General features: G+C 37.2%; 1 protein-coding gene across 1 annotated transcript in view; it reads left to right on the plus strand.

Annotated features, from left to right (window-relative positions):
- RAB23 (RAB23, member RAS oncogene family) overlaps positions 1 to 17,749 on the plus strand; it is a 37,594-nt gene extending 19,845 nt beyond the window's left edge. The window contains exons 4-7 of the mRNA XM_042986601.1: positions 7,090 to 7,246; positions 8,778 to 8,860; positions 11,199 to 11,291; positions 13,798 to 17,749. Of these exons, the coding sequence (XP_042842535.1) occupies positions 7,090 to 7,246; positions 8,778 to 8,860; positions 11,199 to 11,291; positions 13,798 to 13,937 (473 nt within the window). The 3' untranslated portion in view covers positions 13,938 to 17,749. The remainder of the gene's footprint in view (positions 1 to 7,089; positions 7,247 to 8,777; positions 8,861 to 11,198; positions 11,292 to 13,797) is intronic.
- The last annotated feature ends 7,432 nt before the right edge of the window (positions 17,750 to 25,181 follow it).

A 25,181-nucleotide genomic window follows, 5' to 3' on the forward strand; every position in this document is an offset into this window, starting at 1 on the left:
TATAAGTCCTGAGCTTTTATCTGATTAGATCACCCTTGACCAGATCACAGTAAGTAGTCAGAGGAATTTGATTACCCTAATTGGCTTGGTGCACTTAGGGCCTACTCCCTCAGAGCAGAGTGTAGGTTCAGCCTGCCTAAACCATGTGTCTACTATACAGTGAGGGAGAGGTGTTCTTGGGGAGGGAGGGGAATTGGATGCCAATTTTTGCCACTAACATAGATTCAAATAATGATGTAATTAAATAGAAGCAAAGACTAGGAAGAGAAGATAAAGGCTGGGAAGAATGCATTAAATAAGATAGTGATTTAGTGATAGTAACACCATGCCTCATAAAATTAGGACTTACTGATAAATGTCCTAGAAATGTATCATCCAAAATATATAAAAATTTTAAAAGTTTATATTTAAAGAGGAAAAATGTTACTATAATTCATTTGAAAGACCTATGATATCAAAAACCTTTGCTTAAAGGATTAATTATGTTCTTAGAATGCTGTGTTGATTGTATAGTGAGACATGTTGAAAAATAACCTTGTAAAGAACAGAGCACAGATCATAGGACCATTTGGAATCCCAAATGATTCCTCTTAAAGTCTTAAGAAGTCCACCCTAGGCAGTAGAAATCATTCCTTGTATAGAAAGTTATATACAGTATAATACAGATTTTCATCATAGTTTTTACTATGATTTGGTTCTAAGAAATGTTCCTGACTAACAATATATAGAAAATGAGGTTACAGACTTGAGACCTATTATCTGAGATTATGTCCATAAATAGAAGGAAACTTTTTTAAAGTACCTTTTTTCACAAACCTAAGTGAATATAAATTGTTGAAAATGAAATAGCTCTAGACAAGAAGCTATTTATGAATTTCAATTATAAATGCAAAAATTAAGGAACAACTGAATTAGACTATGCAAATCCTTTAGATTTGTTTCGAAATTGTATGAGCATGGAATCTGTAATAGATTGGTTCATTATGTAATCTGTGTGCTTTAGGGCACCTGGGTTACTCAGTGGCTGGAGTGTCAGACTTCGGCTCAGGTCATTATCTAGTTGGTTCCTGTTGGGCTCTGTGCTGACAGCTTGGAGCCTGGAACCTGCTTGGGATTCTGTGTCTCCCTGTCTCTCTGCCCCTCCCCTGCTCGTGCGCGCGCTCTCTCTCTCTCTCTCTCTCTCTCTCTCTCTCAAAAATAAATAAACAATTAAGAAAAATAAGAGAAATAAATATTTGCTAATGGTGTTCTTATAATTGACACAACTTTATTCATATCTCTGTGTTTGTGATGTGTGGATAAGTGGAGTAGTTTGTTAATTATTACAAGTGAATCTTTTGTGGGTGGCTTACTCTTAACTATGATGACAGAGTAACTTCTAACCATGTGATTCTTAGGGTAGGTGGTATTGAAGTAAGATTGAATAGTGGGGAAAATACAGATCTTTTAAAAATATATGGATAGAAAACAGTAGCTGCCTTTAAATATCAGGGGTGTAAGATATGTCCAGATGACTGCAACAGAGAAATTAAAACATTATTAACTTTTTTTAACATTATTTTCTTCTTCTTCTTCTTCTTCTTCTTCTTCTTCTTCTTCTTCTTCTTCTTCTTCTTCGTGTGTGTGTGTGTGTGCTTGTGTGTGTGTGAGAGAGAAAGAGTACACACACATGTGGTAGGGGGAGGGGTAGAGGGAGAGAGAATCTGAAGCAGGCGCCACGCCCAGTGCGAAGCTCCATCTCACAACTATGAGATCATGTCCTGCGCCAAAATCAGGAGTCCGAAGCTCAACCGACTGAGTGGGTGGCAGATGTTCAAAGATGATTCTTTCTCTAGGTGACTGTTCTGGATTCTTCCAAGGTTCCCAGTTTCAGGGATATTGCTTCTGAGCACTTGTACTTGATTCTTGCAGTTGCTTTGCTCCCTTGCTCCCCTTTGTGGGACTTACATTCCACCTCCACCTTCCTTATTTATTTATTGTTGAGAGACAGAGAGAGACGGAGTGTGAGCAGGGAAGGGGCAGAGAGAGAGAGGAAGACACAGAATCTGAGGCAAGTTCCAGGCTCTGGGCTGTCAGCACAGAGCCCGATGTAGGGCTCAAACTCAGGAACTGTGAGATCATGACCTGAGCTGAAGTCAGTCACTTAACTGACTGAGCCACCTAGGCGCCCCCCACCTCCACCTTCCTTTATGCAAAGTTCCCATCACCTGATAAGCGGTCCTGTTGGACGTGAGTTAAAGATGACCGAGTATGCTAGCTTGTCTCTTAGATGTGGTTCACCTCTATCCATATGAAATTTGTGTGCATTCTTTGTCTTGCCATTGGCAGGAGCGCAGTTACTCCCAAGTGTGGCTCTCTTCTTTCTGTCTGTTGGTCTTGCCCTTTTGCTGTCATTTCCAGCCTTGAATCTCAGCACCATCAAACCAGAGTGTCCTCCAGTAGCTGGGAACAAGTATCATGCTACTTATGAGAGAGAAGGGTTGGAGTAGATAGCATTTTCTCTGAAAAAATCGTTTCCCCTTTGTCTCAATTCTTAAAAAAAAATTTCTTGAAGTGTTTGAGGGAGTTCCAAAGTTGTATAATGGATTTATGATCATTTCCTTTGTAAATTGTGCAAAGAATGATCTTTCCACACATACTTGGAATCTGATATTTATCATCTGTTTTATTGGCACTTACGTAAAAATTTTCTATAAAGGGTCTTTAACTTTTTAAAGTATATAGTGTAAAGGGCTTTTATGGTGAGGAGGTGTGCTGGTTTCCTAAGCAGAAAAGAACCATAATGCATCACAATTTCACAGAGTATTTATCTGTATGTATGGATGATAATGTTCAGTTAGGGGAAATTAAAATAAGTAGTTGTCTATCATTTGTCAGAATTATTGAATCTCCAGAAGTAATCCAGGTTGTCTGTCTTGTGTTTTTGGTTTTTCCTTTTGGTAATTGATTTAGGTTAAGGAAGCTAAGGTGGTGGCAGCGTCCAGTCTAAGGCTTCCTGTCAGTTGAACCATCCTGCTTCAGAGGAGCCATCTGAGATTGTAACTGCTCTTGTCATGACTTATTTCTGTCATCTTGGTTCAGGCTTTGTATTTTTTGTTTGTTTGGGTTTTGTGTGTGTGTATTTTCTTTCCTCCATCACTTTGGATACATCTTCTTTTGTCCTGTGGTTTAATAGTTACACTTTCCCTTTTTATTCTCATTTAAAAAAATTTTAAAGTTTATTTATTGTGTGTGAGAGAGAGAGTGGGGAAGGGGTAGAGAGAGAGGGAGACAGAGGATCCCATGCAGGCTCCCTGCTGTCAGCGCAGAGCCCCAATCCTTTTTATTCTTATGGTGATTGCCTTTAACTTAAGATTCTGTCTTAATTTGAATGCCACCCCCACAATCATGCCAGATCGTGCCAGATAGTTCTTGGCACAACTTGCTGGGGCTGGTTTTTCTGGTAGGTGATCCCAGGAAGAAGTGAGAGACTGGGGAAGGAAGGGAAAAAACCTATGCAGGTGCATTAATGAGCTAATTATTACTGTAGGCAATTGGGGACCAATCCCTGTGAGGAACCATGTAGACATGCCTCAAGATGGTCCCACCATAGTGAGGCTGAGGTTTTATCCTACCTCCCATACATTCAAGTTTCTCCCCAGAGGTATCTGTTCCTTTAAAATAGGATAACCCAGGGTCTTTCTGAAGTGTAGGAAAAAGCCATGTGGCAGAAAAGCTGAGTACCACCTGCAGCGTGTGCTTCAGGGTAGATACAACAGGCAGGACCTGTCCACAGCTGCAGTGAAACTCCCTTGATTGCTTTAACATATATTACATGTTCCTCCTCTTTAGACTGGCACTTTAGCACTTTTCCATGTTCCTCTGTTGTCTCTTCACCAAGTTGCCCACTAAATAATTTTGGGTTGTTATGGACATACTTTTCTTTTATCTGTTGATCACTGATTTTTTTTTAATTTTTAGAGAGCTTGTGAGCAGGGCAGAGGGGGAGAGAGAATTTTTTTTTTTAATGTTTATTTTTGAGAGGGAGACAGAGCACGAGCAGGGAGGGGCAGAGAGGGAGGGAGAAACAGAATCTGAAGCAGGCTCCAGGCTCTGTGCTGAAAGCTCAGCACAGAGCTTTAACTCATGAACCTGGGGCTTTAACTCATGAACCAAGAGATCATGACCTGAGCCAGAGTCGTATGCCTAACCGACTGAGCCACCCAGGTGCCCTGGGAGAAAGAGAATCTTAAGCAGGCTCCTCACTCAGCGCAGAGCCTGATGCAGGGCTCTATCCCATGACCCTTGGGATCAATGATCTGAGCCAAAATCAAGAGTCTGACACTCAACAAACCAAGCCACTCAGTTTCCCCAATCATTGATTTTTTTTAAACAACATTTTTCTTAATTATTCTTATTGCCCATATCTCTGGCACCATCTGCTTAGTTTGTTGTGGTTTTTTTTTTTTTTTTTACATTATTATTAAAATATACTTCTAAGAGTTTTTTGTTTTTGTTTTTGTTTTTGAAACTGGACCATCTTTTTATTTTATTTTATTTAAACATTTTTAAGTTTTATTTATTTATTTTGAGAGAGAGAGAGGGAGAGAGAATTGCAAGCAGGCTCTGAGCTATCAGTGCAAGCGCCCAACATGGGGCTCAAACTCAAAAACCAGGAGATCATGACCTGAGCCGAAACCAAGAGTCAGATGCTTAACTTACTGAGCCACTCACATGCCCCTTTCTTTGTTTTTAAAGTGAGACTCTGTATCCCTGGAAATGTCCTTTTGTGCCCTCATTCAAATGACAATTGACTGGATATAAAATTCTAGGTTTAAAGCTAAATAGAGTTTTATAATAAACAGCAGTTCTTGGGGTGTCTGTCTGGCTCAGTCAGTAGAGCATGAGACTCTTATTTTTTTCTTTTAGTTTAATTAGTATTTTTTGAGAGAGGCACGAGCGGGGCAGAGGCAGAGGGGGAGAGAGAGAATCTCAATCAGGCTCCACACTCAGCATCGAGCCCAATGCAGGGCTTAATCCCACCATCCCAGAATCATGACCTTAGTTGAAATCAAGAGTTGGATGCTCAACTGACCGAGTCACCCAGGCACCCAGAGCATGAGACTTTTTTTTTTTTTAAGTTTATTTTTGAGAAAGAGACAGAGTGTGAGTGGGGGAGAGGAAGAGAGAGAGGGAGACATACAATCTGAAGCAGGCCAAAGCATGAGACTCTTGATCTCAGGGTTGTGAGTTTGAGCGTCACGTTGGGTGTAGAGATAAGTTAAAAAATAAAGTAAGTCTTAAAAAAAAAAGAATAGTTTCTTAGTCGAAGTATAATTAAATGTTTTATTTATAGTTTAAGTAAATATTAAAGTTAGAGGAAATATAAATTTATTTACCAGTATCTAGTGTGATCTTACCAGTTTTATTTCTCCTTAAATTCCTGGAAGGTATCAGGGTACCTCTGTCTGTGTTGTACCCTGCCCCCTGCCCCAATTTTGTAGTAATTTATACAGTTTTTGTAATTAATTTATTCTTTGATTTAAAACCTGTTTTAGAGTAGGGAAGATTTTCCCACGTGAAGCCTCTGCTTTTACAGTAGTAGTGAACTGTGTTTTTCTCTTTCATCCTCTTTTGCTTTGCTTTGGTGATTTGTAAACCCTTTTTTCCCTTCAGAGTGTCTTGGTAGTCCAGGTGTGTATGCTTTGAATCTTAGGAAATTCTTATACCTGAGGAATCTGGAAGGAAAGAGTAACAGTAAGAAAATGTGCCTCGATTCCAGGAAATCCTTTTAACCCAAAGATGATTTTCTTTTGTTACTTATGTATCTGCTTTTGTCAGCATGCTGCCTGATTAATTCAACATCTAATCATTTATGAAAGAGCTTCTTTCAGGGGTGCCTGGCTGGCTCAGTCAGTAGAGTAAATGACTCTTGATCTCAGGGTTGTGAGTTCAAGCCCCTAATTGGGTATAGAGCCTACTTAAAAATAAAATGAAATAAAAGGGCTTCTTTTAGCAAGTTGCTGCTTGTTTTCAATCTTAGATATTATCAACCTCATGTGATAATTGGAAGTTAAAATATTGTCAGTGAGAATGGGAATTATACAATTAAATAGGATAAAAAATGAAATTAAACCTTTTTCTCTATTTTATATATACATGTTATATATATATACACATATAATTTATATATACATGTTTTATATATATATATATATATATACACACCAGTGCCAAAGTTAAATATATATATACATACAATTTATATATACATGTTATATATAATCTAATATATATATAACATGTGTATATATATATATATATATATAACATGTATATATAAAATATATGTATATATATATATATTTAACTTTGGCGCTGGTTTTTATTTTTTATTTATTTGTTTCAAAACAATTTTTTAACGTTTACTTATTTTTGAGAGAGCATGAGCAGGGGAGGGACAGAGCGAGGGAGAGACACAGAATCTGAAGCAGGCTCCAGGCTCTGAGCTGTCAACACAGAACCTTTTGCAGGGCTTGAACCCATGAACCGTGAGATCATGACCTGAGCTGGAGTCGGATGCTTAACCAACTGAACCACACCCAGGGGCCCCTTGGTGCTGGTCTTTAAATCGTGTTCCTTAACATCACTGGTATTCTACTGAAATAAAATAATACATATTTTTTAAAAAGTTAATACAGTGAGAAAATTATGACTTTTTCCTCATAGATTTTTCTTAAATATGTGCTAAAAGAAATTAAGCAAATGATAGATATTAACAGGAACATTCATACTTAGTTTACCATTCTCTCTAGAGAATTTTTTTTTCTTCCAAGTTTTTATTTAAATTCCAGTTAACAAGAATATAGTTTTGAGACTTGTACATAATTTTGAGAACCACTGGTTCTTTGAATTGGAAAATAGAGTTTAAATGTTAAAAATAAGCGGAACGCTACAAAGATGAGCTCAATATTTATTTACATAAAATTGTCTTGATACACCTAAAGCTAATATAATATTGTATCTTCATTATACTTCAATTAAAAAAATTGTTTAAATATAGGATTGTTTCATTAATGTAAATAACATTTTTATTTTGTGACCTTACAGGAGCCCAGGCTTGTGTGCTTGTATTTTCTACCACAGACAGGGAATCTTTTGAAGCAATTTCCAGTTGGAGAGAGAAAGTCGTAGCTGAAGTTGGAGATATACCAACTGTGCTTGTGCAAAACAAGATTGATCTCTTGGATGACTCTTGTATAAAGAAGTAAGGTGTCCACTTTTGAGGGGGAGGTGGTAATTCTGTACAGTTAAAACCTGTTCTAATTTATGCATACATTAAAAAATTTAGGAGAGGTTTTATAGAGACCACCTTATACTTAAAATTTTCTGTGCGCTATTCTGCGTGATCAGTTTGGGTTTGCGCTAAGTCATAAGTAGAACAAATTAAAGGAATACATTTTGAAGCCCCTTTTAGAATTCTAGTCTTATGTCTTATACCACAAATCCAGCACTTGATGTTAAGTCAAATCTAGATATAATAAGAATGTTAAGAAAAACATCCCTGTATATTTTAATATCTAAAGCATGGAGCTATCCTGTGTGGATGAGTTTAAATGGGTAAGTAGTTCAGATTCACGTTGTTTTGTATATTCAGAAGTAGGCTCAAATTTGTGAACAGAGCATCTAGATAATTCTATAAGTATTTGTACATCATGTTGTTAACTTTTTGCTAGCTTTGAAAATCTCTGCTTGGTTTTTACTTTATTTTTTTGTATGTTCTTATATTAGTTATCTGTTGCTGTGTACCAAATTAATCCAAAACTTACGGCTTAAAACAACAAAAATTTGTTATTTCACAGTTTCTTTGGGTCAGGAATTTGGGAGTGGCTTAACTAGGTGGTTTTGGTTCAGGTTTTTCATGAGGTTACAGTCAAGATGTTGCTGAGGACTGTAGTCATCTAAAGGCTTGACTGGGGCTTGGAGGACCTACTTCCATGTTGGCTCATCACTTGACCGTTATCAGGAGGCCTTAGCTCTTTGCCATGTGGCCCTCCCCAGGGCTGCTTGAGTGTTGTCACAACATAGCAACTGGCTTCCCCCAATCCCATGATTCAAGACAGAGCAAAGCAGAAGCCATCATGTCTCTTATGACCTAGTCTCAGAAGTCACCTGCTGTCACTTCTGTGTGTTATTGATCACACAGACACAGACCAACCTCGATTCCAGTGGGGGAGGAAACTATACAAGGATGTGAAGACCAGGAGGAGGGTGAGGCATGGGGTGGAATCCTTGAGAACCATTTTAGAGTAGAGCTACTACAGTCTTAATAAAACTAAGATCAGGAGTCATAATAAAACTACAGTCCCCTCTTGTAGACACAGTTGTTAATAAAGTAACTTTGGCTTTGTCAGGAAAGTGGTTTCATAGTGAGCAAGAGTGAAGAAGGGAGTGCAGTGTAAGATTATCAGGGTGCAGTTAAATTCAAATGTTTTTAAAGACAAGGGAGAAAATTAAGTATTATATAAAAAAAAAAGTGATATTTAGCTATTTTAAGCCTAGAGTTTGAGACTATAGAAGTGACAGCATAATGGTATTTATTCTACAAGAGTACTGAAAACTAAAAGTTGTGCTCAGGTACTGAGAACATAGCTTTGAACTGGTCTGGAAGGTCTCACAACCCCCCCCCCCCCCCCAACCTCAAGCTGTATTCAGTAAATAAAATAAATATGATTTTTTAAAACAAGCTATCAGAAAGTACCTTTGTAAGCACTTTTTTTCTTTTAATTTATATATAGTGAGGAAGCTGAGGCACTGGCAAAAAAGTTAAAGCTAAGATTCTACAGAACATCAGTGAAAGAAGATCTAAATGTGACTGAAGGTAAACTGCCTTTTTAAAAAAAATTAATAGCAGGAAGTTTGTTTTATTCTGCTTACGGTTTTTTGGTTGTATTGTTTGGAAATCATATTTAATGCAAACAGAATTTTCTTATCACCTATCATTAAGTAAAATTAAAAAAAATTTTTTTAATGTTTACTTATTTTTGAGACAGAGAGAGACAGAGCATGAACGGGGGAGGGTTACAGAAAGGGAGACACAGAATCCGAAGCAGGCTCCAGGCTCCGAGCTGTCAGCACAGAGCCAGATGTGAGGCTTAGAACTCATGGACTGTGAGATCATGACCTGAGTCGAAGTCGGATGCTTAACCGACTGAGCCACCCAGGCGCCCCTATCATTAAGGAAAGTTTAAAGGCATGATGATGCTTCTTAGAATGCTTATTTACTAATGTCTTTTTTTTTTTAATTAATTCTTTAAAGTTTGTTTATTTTGAGAGGGACAGAGACAGTGCAAGTGGGGGAGGGACAGAGAGCGACAGAGACAGAGAATCCCAAGCAGACACTGCACTGTTAGTGTGGAGCTTGATGTGGGACTTGAGCTCACGAAACTGTGAGATTGAAACCAAGAATTGAATGCTTAACTGAGTGAGCCACCCAGGTGCCCCTTTACTGATGTCTTTGAATAGTTGTTACTCTCTATAGCAAAACTCCATTGGGTTTTGTTTTGTTTTTTACCTTTAAAAATATAACTGGGTGGTTCAGTTAAAAATATAACTGAGCCTGGGTGGCTCAGTTGGTTAAGCATCAGGCTTTCCGTTTCAGCTCAGGTCATGATCCTCAGTTTCATGAGTTTCAGCCCCGTGCTGAGCTCTGCACCAACAGTGTGGAGGCTGCTTGGGATTCTCTCTCTCTCCCTCTCTCTCCCTCTCTCTCCCTCTCTCTCCCTCTCCCTCCCTCTCTCTCCCTCTCCCTCCCTCTCTCTCCCTCTCCCTCCCTCTCTCTCCCTCTCCCTCCCTCTCCCTCCCTCTCCCTCCCTCTCCCTCCCTCTCCCTCCCTCTCCCTCCCTCTCCCTCCCTCTCCCTCCCTCTCCCTCCCTCTCCCTCCCTCTCTCTCCCTCTCTCTCCCTCTCTCTCCCTCTCTCCCTGCCCCTCCCCTGCTCATGCTGTTTCTGTCTGTCTCAAAATAAATAAACTCTAAAAAAATTAAAAAAATAAATATGTAACTGCATATATGTATGTATACATGTATGCGTTTTTCATGCATACCTCTTAAAGTTATTGAATTGAGAACTCCACAATAGTGCATATTCCATTAGGTAGTTATAATGGCCTTAATTTGATGTGGTGTTTTGTTTTTTAAGTAACCTCTACGCCCAATGCGGGGCTCGAACTCATGACTCTAAGATCAAGAGTCTTGTGCTCTACCGACAGAGCCAGCCAGGCACCTCTGACCTTAATTTGTTTAATACTATTTCCCAGTTTAAGAAAGTGAGATTAGAGAAAGATGACTGTTCTTTTTCTCATTCCAGAATTGCTACTTACTTTATTAGATTGCAATTTGATTGTTGCATCGTTGATTATTGTTTTTTTCATCTAAAGAAAGGGGATATCTTTTCAAGACTGAGTTAGTGTAGTGCTGCTGAAGCTGATCCCTATTCAAGTACCAAAACTAATGACTACACGTATTTCATTTCTTTACCAATAAAATGCCATATATATATTAGTATTACCATTTTCTTAGGTATTGTTCAAATAATTTTTAAAAGTTGAAATTTTTGAACTAGATTGTATACTTTTTTTTTTTAATGTTTATTTATTTATTTTGAGAGAGAGATAGCGTACCTGCAAGCAGGGGAGGGGCAAAGAGAGAGGAGAGAGAGAATCCCAAATGAGGCTTCATTCATCTCATGACCATGAAATCATGAACTGAGCTGAAATCAAGAGTTGGATGCTTGGGGCACCCGGGTGGCTGAGTGGGTTAAGCGTCTGATCCTTGATTTCGACTTGGGTCATGATCTTGCAGTTGGTGAGTTTTTGCCCTGCATTGAGCTCTGTGCTGACAGTGTGGAGCCTGTTTGGGATTCTCTCTCTCTCCCTCTCTCAATGCCCCTCCCTCACTCGTTTTCTCTCCCCCTTTCTCTCTCAAAATAAGTAAAGCAAGAGTCGGTCGCTTAACCAACTGAGCCACCTGTGCCCCCCACTAGATTGTATACTTTAATGTAATTTTAAATGTGTTTAGTAAGGATTAATAAAGAATATAAATATTTCAAAAATAAAATAAATGTAGTATAAAGTATTATAGTGAGTGATATAAAATAATATATTTTACATGCAGAAATTATATTGACCTGGTAAGATTATTGTTTTTGTTTTTATTTTAGTATTTAAATATTTGGCTGAAAAATATCTTCAGAAACTCAAACAGCAAATAGCTGAGGATCCAGAATTAATGCATTCAAGTAGTAACAAAATTGGTAAGTACTCAGAAAGTTTTAGTCCCATGTTTACCTGGTAAATTTATTTTCATTCGTTATTATCATATTTACTATTTTTTTAATTAAAAAAAATTTTTTAGTGTTTATTTTTGAGAGAGAGAGAGAGACAGAGCATGAGTGGGGGAGGGGCAGAGAGAGGGGGAGACAGAATTCAAAGCAGGCTCCAGGGTCTCTGAGCTGTCAGCACAGAGCTGGATACTGAGTTCGAACTCATGAGCTGAGAGATCATGACCTGAGCACAGCCCCAGTCAGACTCCTAACTGATTGAGCCACCCAGGTGCCCCATATTTACTATTTTTTAATACAATATATTCCTTTCTTAAAAAAATGTGATTAGGAAGTATTAGATAAGCAATTAAAAAATTTTTTTTTAATATTTATTTTTGAGAGAGAGAGAGAGAGATACAGACTGCAAGTGGGGGAGGGGCAGAGAGAGAAGGAGACAGAATCTGAAGCAGGCTCCAGGCTCCAGGCTCCAAGCTGTCAGCACAGAGCCCAATGCGGGGCTCGAACTCACAAACTGCCAGATCATGACCTGAGCCGAAGTCAGACACTTAACCAACTGAGCCACTCAGGTGCACCCCTCAGGTGCAATTTTTAAACTTAGTATCTGGTCTCATATTAAAAGGTATATTGAGTTAAAAGATTTTTTTTTAACTATTGAATTTTCTAAATTCATTTTATATTTTAGGAGAACAGAGATAAAGACTTTAAAATGGTCTGTTCTATAAATAAAGAAGCTCTTAACACATGTTCTGTACTTGTACTGTCTCCATACACTTTACTGATTTTATTTTTAATGCTAAATGCCTGCAAAGTTTAGCATTTCCTGAAGAACAAGTGTATTGTCTTCTCTGTAACAATAACTGACTAACCATGTCTTCTTGCTTGTTGCTTTGGCTTCCAAGAAGTTGAGAACCAAATTTTCTGTTTCTAAGGACTTTTTTTTTTTTAATGTTTATTTAATTTGAGAGAGAGAGTGAGAGAGTACACATGCATGTGAGTGTGAGCAGGGGAGGGGCTCTCAGCGCAGAGCCCAACTTGGGGCTTGATCTCAAAAACTGCGAGACCGTGACCTGAGCCCAAATCAAGAGTTGGACGCTTAACTGAATGAGTCACCCAGGCGCCCCTGTTTTGTTTTGTTTTGTTTAAATTTTTTTTTTAATGTTTATTTATTCTTGAGACAGAGACAGAGCGTGAACAGGGAAGGGGCAGAGAGAGAGTGAGACACAGAATCTGAAATAGGTTCCAGGCTCTGAGCTGTCAGGCACAGAGCCTGACGTGGGGCTTGAACCCACGAACTGTGAGATCATGACCTGAGCCGAAGTCGGACGCTTAACCGACTGAGCCACCCAGGCGCCCTGTTTTGTTTTGTTTTGTTTTTAATGTTTTATTTACTTCTGAGAGAGAGATCACAAGTTGTAGAGGGACAGAGAGTGCAGGGGACAGAAGATCTGAAGCAGGCTATGCACTGAGAGCAGCAAGCCTGATGAGGGGCTCGAACTCATGAACTGCAAGATCATGACCTGACCTGAAGTCGGATGCTCTGCTGACTGAGCCATCTAGGTGCCCCAGGCGCCCTTGTTTCTTAAGTTTCTGTGTAGTCTTTTAAGGACTTCATATCTGTATTCTATCTAATTCCACCCCACCCCCCCGCCACTAAGTAGTTTAGAAATTGGAGATTACATTTTAAGACCAGCACAGTTCAAAATGGAAACTCTAATAGTTAAACATTTTCTTTTATTTCATCCTTTTATCTACTCATCACTTGAATTATCTATAGACCATTTTGTTGTTGTTTTAGCCAAATAGGAAAATTTTACATTACTACCTGCTTTTATATATGCAGTGTTTTTACTAACATAAAATCTCACAAATACTGTTGTTACCTACAGATCTGGTATTCTTGAGGAAATTATACAATGTAAAAGATAATAAGTGAATTTATTAAAATTATCATATTTACTGGTTCCAAATTTCAGAAATGGATTGTTAGTGAAAAGATGCAGAGCAGTGTATATAGTTCATCACTATTTTGGTAGTCAAGGAAGGAAAGAAGAATATATATGTGCATTTTTGCTTACATATGCATAAAATATTTTTGGAAGGATACATAGGAAAAGTGATAAAACATGCATGCATTAGGGAAGGTAATCTGGTGATGTGAAAGGGAGACTTCATTGTAATCCTTTTTTTGTATGCTTTGAACTTTGAATGATGTATATTGGCTATTAAAAATAAATTGGATGGCTTAGTTGGTAGAGCAGGTGACTCTTGATCTCAGGATTGTGAGTTCAAGCCTCATGTTTACTTTAAAAAAAGATCGTAGAGTTTAAAAAAATAATAAATGAAATGAAAACAAAAGCTTAAAATTATAAATACTGAACATATTACGAACTTACTAAGAAACTGGATGCACAGTTTACATTTGGTAACCCTGAGCTGCATCAGTGCCTTTCTCTGTGCTTTCTCTCAATTTATACAGGTGTCTTTAATACATCTGGTGGAAGTCACTCAGGTCAAAATTCAAGTACCCTTAATGGTGGAGATGTCATCAATCTTAGACCCAACAAACAGAGGACCAAGAAAAACAGAAATCCTTTTAGCAGCTGTAGCATACCCTAAAATGTTTTAGGGAGGAAAAAAGTTGAATTGTATTGTGCAATTCCGTAAGAAACACATCCAGCTGTCGTGGTATGTTACAAGTTTTTTTTTTTAAGCAGACTTTGCACCTAATGGCTCTCTGAAAGTTGACAGACTTAAATACTGTTCTGCAGTGCTTTTCAGATGGAGTGACATCTTTGGTGGAAAAATTACTGCCTTGTGGACTCGTTTTAATTTTTTTGCATCAGACGAAGCTTCTCCTGTTTTTGAAGGAATGGTCCATAAGAAGTGTCAAAAAACAGGTTTTGCTGAATTTGAAACGCTGGAAAACATAACTGAAATGCCTAAATATGTTGGTACAGATTTTAATATTATGGGTCAAGGAAAGATAGCAAGCGTTCTTTTCCTGAAGTTGGTCATATAGCTTTTTGGAAAGTAGTACTGAATCTGAATACTTACAAAAAAATAATATTGAAAGGTAAACTCTAAATCTTGCCAGACTGCATTGGTGTGTATTTTGGCAATGTTACTTGTGCAATATCTGTATAATTTAGAATGTGGAGGTATGCATGCAGATATCTGGTACTGAAGTATAGTGACGGTATGTTCAGTATTTAAGGAAACATAGAATCTAATTCATTCATAAAATCATTTACACATTGTGTGTATGTTAAAAGTTTTTATTTTCAAATAAGAAATTCCAGACATATATTTTGCAAAATGAGCTCAGATTTTAAAAGTGCTTTAATCATTTACACATTGTGTGTATGTTAAAAGTTTTTATTTTCAAATAAGAAATTCCAGACATATATTTTGCAAAATGAGCTCAGATTTTAAAAGTGCTTTGTGCCAAATATATCATACCTAATTTTTACAGTGCTTTACTATCAGAATTTATATTGTTTATAATGTCTTTTAAAAGCAGTTTCCCTCTCTGACAGAGTAGATACAAGTCGAGTATAAATGTTTTAATGCTAGAATATCTCCTAGGTGAGACCTGTTGCAAAATCTCTTTCCTACGTCCATCCGTAAGTGCGGTGAGCTTGTGCTGGCCAGGTCACAGCGCACCTGCAGTTATCCCTTAGGTCCTGTGAAGTGCGATGGTACTTCCAATACCTTTCGCTGCTGACTGAAATGCAATTTTAAACTTTTAAGATTGTGCTAATAATGTTTTTAAATGCAGAAGAAATGATCTTTGGTCTTAATCTGCATTATGGATTTTATAATGCCCTGCAACTCTAAAGCATCTTTTCGTTTACACATTTTGTATGGTATTTTAAGATTATCACTTAAAAATTTCTATAAACTTCAGTTTGTATAGCACTTTCTCAAGAGCTCTGTTAACACCAAATACAAAATAATTTCTTTTAAGAAACAATTTTCATACGTAATCATGTGACAGCATAAATTTTGTGACTTGGGACAGGAGCTTTCCAACTAAGATAACTGCATGAACTCTGTTAAAAAGTGATTATCATTCATCAGTGACTTTGTTTTTAACCCTTGCTTGTTTTTACAGGATTTCAAGATGTGTAAAAATAACTTTTTTTTGAAAATGTGTCAAAGTCGTTTTTCATTATTTGTACTATATGTGTAACGTTATATGTATTTCTTTTGTATGTTTTCTCTCTTTTTCTCTCTTTCTCTCTCTCTCTCTCTCTCTTTCTCTCTTTCTCTCTTTCTCTCTTTCTCTCAAAGTTTTCCATCTGCACCGTCCTCCTCCCTCTGTCCAGATTACTATTAAGAAGATAATAGAAATTTCTGGGGCAAGTCCTTAGTAAGTGGTCAAGAGTGAATGTTTGCCTTTTCATAATACTGAAATAATCTGGCATTATCTATTTTAAAGTAATATAACAAGTTAATTTTTATGTCACCAGTTGTCTCCATACCCATTGCTGGCCGTGGGATAGGTGTTGGGGGAAACAAACTCAGTGCCTAACAATGGGTACCTGTTAATGATTCATCTTTCCTTTTTTTCTCTCTTAAAATACAGTCTCTTTAATTTTTGCACAAAATATATTTTGTGGCGAATTGTTTTGTGGTCTTTAGTAGCCAAAGAAAATCATGTATGTAATATGTTCACATGTGTTCTATTTGAGATTAATTAAATGTGTGTGGGAAAGAGTTTGCTAGCTTTCTATATAATCTCTGATGATTGTTGAAGTTTCCTGATATTTGTAATATAATTTTACATACTTAGTTTTGTCCTTTTTTCTTTTCATAAGAACTGAAGAGAGATCTTTGTTACACATTTGAATTTTTATTTGCACTTGTGTATTTTAAACCTAACCATAATTGATCATTTTAAATAACTAAGTGTGTCTGAAAATCAGTCACAAATGATATGTTAAATACTTCCTCAGTTTAATTCTAAAGCCTTCAAAGTTGACATTAATTTTTTTCTTGAGACCCTTAATTCTCTTAAATAACCATTAATTTCTAAGGAGCTATGGATGCTAAAGAAAAAACTGTGTAAGACTCCAGGATGTTGTTTGTGCATTTTTACATTATGGCTGGTTTTTAGTATACAGACACATAGCTGTGGGATAATTGCCATATTGCAGAGTTCCTCAAGTTTCCTTTTCTCTTTCAGTCAGTCTACTGAATTAAATAGCATACAGAATAGCTCACGTAAGGCAATATACCATTGAACTTTGAACAACACCAGTTTGAGCTGTGTGGGTCCACTTACATGATTTTTTACAATACTGTAAAATACAATACTGTATTTTTCTTCCTTACAGTTTTCTTAATAACCTTTTCTTTTCTCTGGCTTGCTTATTGTAAGAATACAATATACAATACATACAACATACAAAATATTTGTTAATAGTTTATTTTATTCGTAGGGCTTTCAGTCAGTTGTAGGCTATTAACTTTTGGGGGAGTCATTATACTTGTATTTTCCACTGTGCAGGGGTCAGTGCCCCAATCCCTGTGTTGTTCAAGGATCAACTGTATTTCTGTTGTTATTAGTGCCATAAGATGATATCAGCTGCCATTAATTTAGTACTTACTATCAGGTAGGAACTATACAAAGTACCTTGCAAACAATAATTTAATCTTTGCAACTCTATGGAGGTATTATTATTCCCTCCCTGTTTTTGAGAAAAAGGAGAACGAAGATGTGAGAGAAGTTTGTCAGTTGCATACTAGTTAGCAGCAAAGCCATTTTCTATCCCATTTTATAACTATTAATTTTCATATAGTCCAGACATAAAAAGATGTGCTGTCTTCTCATTATACTTTACTATCTAATATATATATGTATATATGTGGATTTGATACTGCTTTATATATGCAGTTATATTTTATGGAGGAATTACTGCTAAGAACATTTTCAGATTATAAATGTTCTAACATATTGATTTCTTATTTGATGCATTTATTTTAAAAAGAAAACTAAAATAATAAAGAATAACTTTATTTTTCAATCAGAAGTCTAATTTCTCATCTGAAATTACGGGGAGGGAAGTATCTTAAAAGACTGATTTAATCATATTTTAGTGTATATTTATTTGATAGTTTTGTCTAAAAAATTAAAGAATTAAAACATGATGAAAAGCTTTTGAATTGGGATTATGTACTTAGTAAGCAAAAGAAATAAGTTAACCATTTTCAAGTACATTATAAAAGGTTTATATAAAGGGAATTCTGACCAGCCATTTTTAATTAAAGTAGAAGATCATAGGTGAAGGAGTAAGCTTGGTTATATTGATTATTAAATGCTGAAATCATTTAATGAAGTTAAGTAATCTTCATAAATGAAAATATTAAATAAAAAAAATAGAGGCACCTGCCTGGCTCAGTCAGTAGAGCATGTGACTCTTGATCTTGGGGTTATAAATTTGAGCCCCACATTGTGTAGAGATTACTTAAAAATAAAATCTTTAAAAAATATATTTTATCCATGCTGAATGCCAATTTGGATGCAGAAGTTGTCATAAAAAGATTTTTATTTTCCCAATTGCTTATATCTCTTAGAATTCAGTTTTTCATATATTAAGTGACAGATTCACTTCAACATATTTCTATTATTTTCAATTGTTTAAGAGAAATCAAAGGCTAGATTTGCTTTCTCCTTGGTTGTTGTAGCATGTGTGATTCCTTTATATCTCTTATATTCTATCTTTGTGCTGTCATTAAATGTGTACATATTTCATCTCTTCTAATTCAAATGTTATTCAAATTTTTCTATTTTTAAAACTGTAATGAGGATACTTTGCTCTCCTATTAGAGTATATGAAAAAACACCATGTCATACCAATCTTGAAATTTCCTCGTATGGCTTTACACAGATTTATAAGTTACACTAATCAGCAGATTATAAACAAACACCTAAGATTTAAATGTGTGATACTTATTGCTGAGAGAAATTAAAGGAGATTTAAATAAATGGATATATTATATACACGATTGGACTCAATATTGTTTTGTTGTCAGCTCTTTCTAAATTGATCTGTAGATTCAGTGCAGTCAAAATCCCAGTAGGCTTTTCACTAAAAATTTCAAGCTTATGTAAAAGCTATGTGATGAACCTACAATAGCTAAAACAGTTTTGGAAAAGAACAGAGTTGAGGGACTGAGTCTCTATGATTTTTAAGACCTTGGGTATGGATGGGTACTGTAAACAAGACACATAGATCATTGAAATACAAATAGAGTCCAGAAATACACCCACACAAATATGATCAAATGATTTTTTTTTTTATGTTTGGTTATTCTTGAGAGAGCGCGTGAGCATGAGTGGGGGAGGGGCAGAGAGCGAGTGCACCGACACTGCGTTTGTCAGTGCAGAGCCTGACACAGGGCTCAAACCTACAAACCGTGAGATCATGACCTGAGTTGAAGTCAGATGCTCAACCAACTGAGCCACCCAGGTGCCCCTATCGAGTGATTTTTAAAAAATACTCCACAATAATTTCATGGGGAAAGGGAAAATGTGCTGGAATAACGATATTTTGAATCTCAGGCCTTATCTCATACTACCCTTGAAAAGTAATTTGTAGTGTACTATTAACCTAAATGTAAATGAAAGCAAAAGCTAAGGCTTTTAAAAGAGAACAGGAAATACCTTCATGACCTTGGGGTAAGCAAGTATTTCTTCGAACCCAGAAAACACTAACTATAAAAGAAAATTGATAAGTTGTACATAATAAAAATTTTAAATTTCTCCTCATCAAGGGGCACCTGGGTGGCTCAGTCGGTTGAGTGTCTGACTTTGGTTTCTACTCAGGTCATGATCTCAGGGTTCTCAGGATCTAGCCCCATGTTGGGCTCCATACTGACAGCCTGGAGCCTACTTGGGATTCTCTCTATTTCTGTCTCTCTCAAAATAAGTAAACTTTAAAAACAAAACAAAAAATTTCTCATCAAAAGACTTGGTTAAGAAAATGAATAGACAAGTATATTCGTAATGATCATGTCATTAGGGATTTATATCCATAATATATTTTTGGTGAGCCTGGGTGGCTCAGCCGGTTAAGTGTCCAACTTCGGCTCAGGTCATGATGTCACGGTTCGTGGGTTTGAGCCCCGTGTCAGGCTCTGTGCTGACAGCTCAGAGCCTGGAGCCTGTTTCGGGTTCTGTGTCTCCCTCTCTCTCTGCCCCTCCCCTGCCCTCTCTCTTCCTCTCAAAAATACATATTTAAAAAAATAATAAAAAGCATAATATATATTTTTAAAACCTTACAATTCATTTATAAAAGTAAAAATGAGCAAAATACTTTAACAGACACATTACAAGGAAAAGTATATGAATGGGCATTAAGCATGGAAAAACGCTCAACATCATTAATCATCGTATAAATGCAAGTTAATACAACAATACGATTATATCAGACACCTCTAAAATAGCTGAAATTAATGACTGACAAAATATTTGCATAGATGTGGAGAAACTGGAATTCTGGCTCAACCACTTCAGAAGCCTTGGCAGTTTCTACTAAAATTAAAGATATGTCATCTGTATGACCCAGAAATTTCATTTCTAGGTATTTACCCAAGAGAAATAAAATTTTAGGTATATGAAAATGAATGTTCATAGCAGTTTTAAAATAGCCCCAAACTGGAAACAACCTAAATATCCACCAACACATGAAGTTGTACAAATTGTAGTATATTCATTAAATGAAATGCTACTTAAAGAGAACAAATTATTAATATACAAAACAACATGAATGTCAAAAACTATGCCGAATGAAGTCTGAAACAAGAGTATGTGCATATAATTTCATTTATATGAAGTTCTAGAGTAGGCAAATTTAAGATTAAAAAAATAACAGTGGTTGCCTCTGGAAACATGCATCGACAAGAAAAAGGCACAGAATATTTTTGGGTGAGGGAGATATCTTGATATGGGTATGTGTTAGACAACTATGCACGATGCGTATGTATGTATGCATACACAGCTATATGCGTGTATCAAAACACATTGAATTCTACACTATGACCTGTATATTTCACTAAATTACACCTCAATAAAAAATTAGAAAAATAATGTGCTTCTTTTCTGGGAAATACTACCTTCATGATGAGTTATATTTAGATTAATAATTATTTGGGACTACTTCTAAGAAAGGTGGTGGCTTAAGCACTAGCCATTTGGATATCCTTTATGGAAACTGACCAAATGACCAATGGAATATAAAATAGAGGAACAACCTGAGTAGTAGATAGTCTCCAAAGATGTCCCCCAAATAATTCTGCCCCTTCTTGTACATATATGCAGCTACTTCCATCAGGAGGGAGAATTTATGTCTCCTCTTGAATCTGATGTGGGCTTGTAACTGCATTACCTAGTTGAATGCAGAGAAGAAACATTCTGGGATCTCTGAAACCAGGCATTAATAAGCCTTCTGCTCCTTCCTCTGAAACCCAGTAGCCATGCTATGAGAAAACTTGAGTCAAGGGGAAAAGGATAAAGGGCTCCACCTAGTAGTACTAGCTGAGCTCACATATGATAGCCAGCACCAACCTGGAGCCATCTTGGAAATGGATCCCCTAGCCTGAGTCAAACCAACCTTACTAGTGCCATACAGAGCAGAGATGAGTGCCCCTTTGAGCCCTGCCCAAATTACAAAATCACAAGCAAAGAAATTGATTATTGCTTTAAGTTACTAAATTTTGGAGTTGTGTGTTACATAACAATTGGTAATTAAAACAACTTGCATTAATATGAGGATATGGAAAATACCAACTACATGGCACAAATTTCAAGGAGTTTTTCCCAAGTGGTATATATGGAAACCAGATCAAAGTAGGACATGTAGGGCTTGCTCATAATTCCTTTCCTGAGGAAGGAAGGAGTGCTGGGCTTCAGAGAGTATGTAGAGGAAATTCTGATGAAATGCTTAACACAAACCTTTTAGGATTCTGGTTGGGGTTGTATACATATTATAGATTAATTTGGGGTGAATTGTCATCTTCGTCGTGTTGAGTCTTCAGGAACATCATATTTACTCATTTTACAACATTTATTTACTCAAGTCTATGTGTATGTGTGTATTTGCCAGTAAACTTTGAAATTTGTTAACTTTTCTGGTTGTTCATCCTAACAAAGTATCTATATTGGTCCAGTATTAGGATTTCAAATAAATTGTGTTGGAGATTATCTGGGTCCTTGGGCAAATCTTTTGGTTTCAAGAAGGGGTAAAAGTTGGGGTGCCTGGGTGGCTCGGTTGGGTGTCCGACTTCGGCTCAGGACATGATCTCATGGTTCATGGGTTTGAGCCCCACATCGGGCTCTGTGCTGACAGCTCAGAGCCTGGAGCCTGCTTCAGATTCTGTGTACCCCTTCCCCACTTGTTCTCTCTCTCTCTCTCAAAAATAAATAAATTTTTAAAAATTTTTTAAAAAAGGGGTGTAAAAGTTTATATTCAGTGATTTTGCAAGATTTATAGTATAAACAGCTTGTTTGAAGTAGGAAGGAAGCTATCTCAAACAATTTCTCTAAAAATTTTTTTTCACTGATGTGCTAATCCGTTGCCTCTCAAGGTTTGTTCTCAAGGTTTGTTCCTTGGCACTGCCCCCCCTTCCCACACTCACCCTGGCAACAGGCACTGATCCTCGTTTTAGAGGTTCACAGGCCCCTCTGTGCTCCACTTCACAAGGGCAGGCTTAAGGAGCTGCGGTTCTGGCAGGGCCTCCTGCTGACAGCCTGAAGCTCTACTGCCCTCTCTCTAGTATGGGGGTGTGGGTTCAGTTATGGACATCATCACTAATTACCCAAGCAGGCTTTTCCTTTTTCATTTATTGACTTGCAGGTTGCTCATTTCCTCCTCACCCCCACCTCCACCCCCTCTGGTTTTGTTTGCACTTTGTCTTATAGAAATTGCTCTGGCCTATACCATCTCTTTTTCCATCCCTGAAACAGAATTGTTCCTGTATTTATATTATACTGGCCATTTTTGAAAACATACCTAAAATGGGAAGTTTCAGAATTATCTTTCTTTTTTTTTTCTTATATTTTTTCAAAAAATTTTTAAGTTTTAGATATTTATTTTGAGAGAGGGACAGCATGAGTGAGGGAGGGGTAGAGAGAGGGAGAGAGAGAATCCCAAGCAGGCTCCATGCTACCCACACAGAGTCTGATGTGGGGCTCAAATTTACAACTCAAATTAGGAGATCATGACCTGAGCCGAAGAGCCAAGAGTTGGACGCTTAACGGACTGAGCCACCCAGCTGCTCCCAGAACACCTTTCTTAAGCAGATAGCTGATTATAACCAAATTTTAATGGTTCTCTTTAAAATCCAAATATCTTAGCATTCAGGACTCCCCAAAGTTTTACTCCAGCTCACCTTCTTACTTTGCTTTTATGTATCTGATATTTTGACCATTACTGCTTTTAGAACATACCCTGAGTTTGCCATCTTGGGTCTTTTATTTCCTGACCCCAAATGTCCACTCATTTATCACATAGTTGTGGACTGCCTCATATACCAAACACTATAAGTAGTAATGTTTTTTTTTTTAAATCAATCATGCTTAAACTTTGGAAGAAAATGTTTTCTTTGATCAAAACTATATTTTGTGTGTCTAAATGTTTAAAAATATCGAAGTTTAAACTGTGACAATATACAGAGCCTATCTATTGACATGTGAGTTGTGTTAATGCCAGTGGTTCACATGTAAGGAAGTGAGTTAAACTGTCATCCTGAACCAGATCATGATGCAGTAGGATGTGAAGCCATGAGCAGTGTCAGCTAATGGTAAATTAAGAGGGGAATAACGCTGAAGGAGTCTGTAGGTTTGTGGTGAAGAATAATTCCATAAATAATAACAGAACAGACAGCATGGCAAAAGATATAGTGGATTCTATCTTTAATTATAGATGCCAGGTGCTATGACTGATTGTGTCCCCTCCCCCCTAACCCTCAAATTCATATGTTGAAATCCTCATCTCAAGTGTGATGGTATCAGGAGGTAAGGCCTTTGAGAGCAAGGCCTTCATGAATGAGATTAGTGCTCTTATAAATGGGACCCCAGGGGGCTCATTTGCCCTTTCTGCCATGTGAAGACACTACAAAAGATGTCTACCCATGAACCAGGAAATAGGTTCTTACTGGACACCAAATCTGCTGGTGCCTTGGTTTTGAACTTCCCAGTCTCCAGAACTGTAAGAATTAAATTTCTGTTGTTTATAAGCCATTCATTCTATGGATGCTGTATATATATATATATATATATATATATATATATATATTGTGTGTGTGTGTGTGTGTGTGTGTGTGTGTGTGTGTGTGTGTGTATATATATTAATGTTTATTTTTGAGAGAGAGAGAGCAGGGAGGAACAGAGAGAAGGGGACAGAGGATCTGAACCAGGCTCTGTGCTGACAGCAGTGAACCCAATGTGGGGCTTGAACTCATGAATCGTGAGATCATGACCTGAGCCAAAGTCAGACACTCAACCAGCTGAGCCACCCAGATGCCCCTGGATGCTATGGTTTTTTCTTTTTCTTTAAAAAAAATTTTTTTTTTTTACGTTTATTTATTTTTGAGAGACAGAGAGAGACAGAGCATAAGTAGGGGAGGGGCAGAGAGAGAATGAGACACAGAATCTGAAGCAGGCTCCAGGCTCTGAGCTGTCAGTACACAGCCTGATGCAGGGCTTGAACTCACACACTGTGAGATCATGACCTTAGCCGAAGTTGGATGCCCAACCAACTGAGCCACCCGGGCGCCCCTATGGTGTTTTCTTAAAGCAGCCCAAAGGAACTACGACAGAAAATGGGTACTGAGAAGTGGGGTGCTGCTATAATAAATACCTAAAAATGTGGAAGTAGCTTTGGAACTAAGTAATGGGCAGAGACTGGTAAAGTTTTGAGGTACATGCTAGAAAAACCCCGTATGTCCGTGAATGGACCATTAAGTGTGATTCTGGTGAGACCTCAGAAAGAAAAGAGGAGAGCTGTGGAGGAAGCTTCAGTCCTATTAGAGAATACTGAAGTAATTCGGAGCAGGATGTTGGAAGGAACATGAATGGTGAAGACCATTCTGGTGAGGTCTCAGACAGAAATGAAGAACCTGTTAGGGAAACTGGGGGAAAGGCAATCTGTTATAAAGTGGCAAAGAACTTGGCTGAATTGTGTTCATGTTTTAGTGTTTTGTTCTACCTTCCACATTCCCAGTTGGTCTTGCTTCTACTTGCCATTTCTCATGCATCCTACACGTTGCTGCCAGAATGATCTTAAGCGAAATTAATTTGTAAAATCATTGGGGCACCTGGGTGGCTCAGTTGGTTAAGTGTCTAATTCTTGACTCAGCTCAGGTCTTCATCTCAGGGTTGTGAGGTCAGGCCCCGTGTTGGGCTCTGCACTGGGAATGAAGCCTACTTAAAAAAAAATTAATTAATAATAATAATAATAATAATAAATTGTAAAATATTCTGCTTCAGAGCCTTGAATCATATTCATTGCCATATTGTCAAATTCTTTAGTAGGACCTTGCTCTTATATTGCTCTCTAGTCTTCACTCTAATCTGCTATAGTGAATACATTGTAGTTCACAGATTGCATCTGTTATTTAAAATTTCTGTGATGTTGATCAGTCTGTTTCTTCTCCTAGAATTTTACTCTTCTCCTTCCTTGCCTTCCTAACTCCTGAATGTTCTTTAAGAATTCATGTCAGTACCTTCATCCCTCAGGAAGTCCTCCCTTATCATCGTGTGCTAAATTAAGTGTCTTCACTTAATTCTACTTCTTCTGGAATTCCCCTCTATGATTCCCCTCTATGATTATATTTATACCATACTACTTCTTAATC

Source organism: Panthera tigris, chromosome B2 (genome assembly GCF_018350195.1).
Source record: "Panthera tigris isolate Pti1 chromosome B2, P.tigris_Pti1_mat1.1, whole genome shotgun sequence".
NCBI lineage: Eukaryota > Metazoa > Chordata > Mammalia > Carnivora > Felidae > Panthera > Panthera tigris.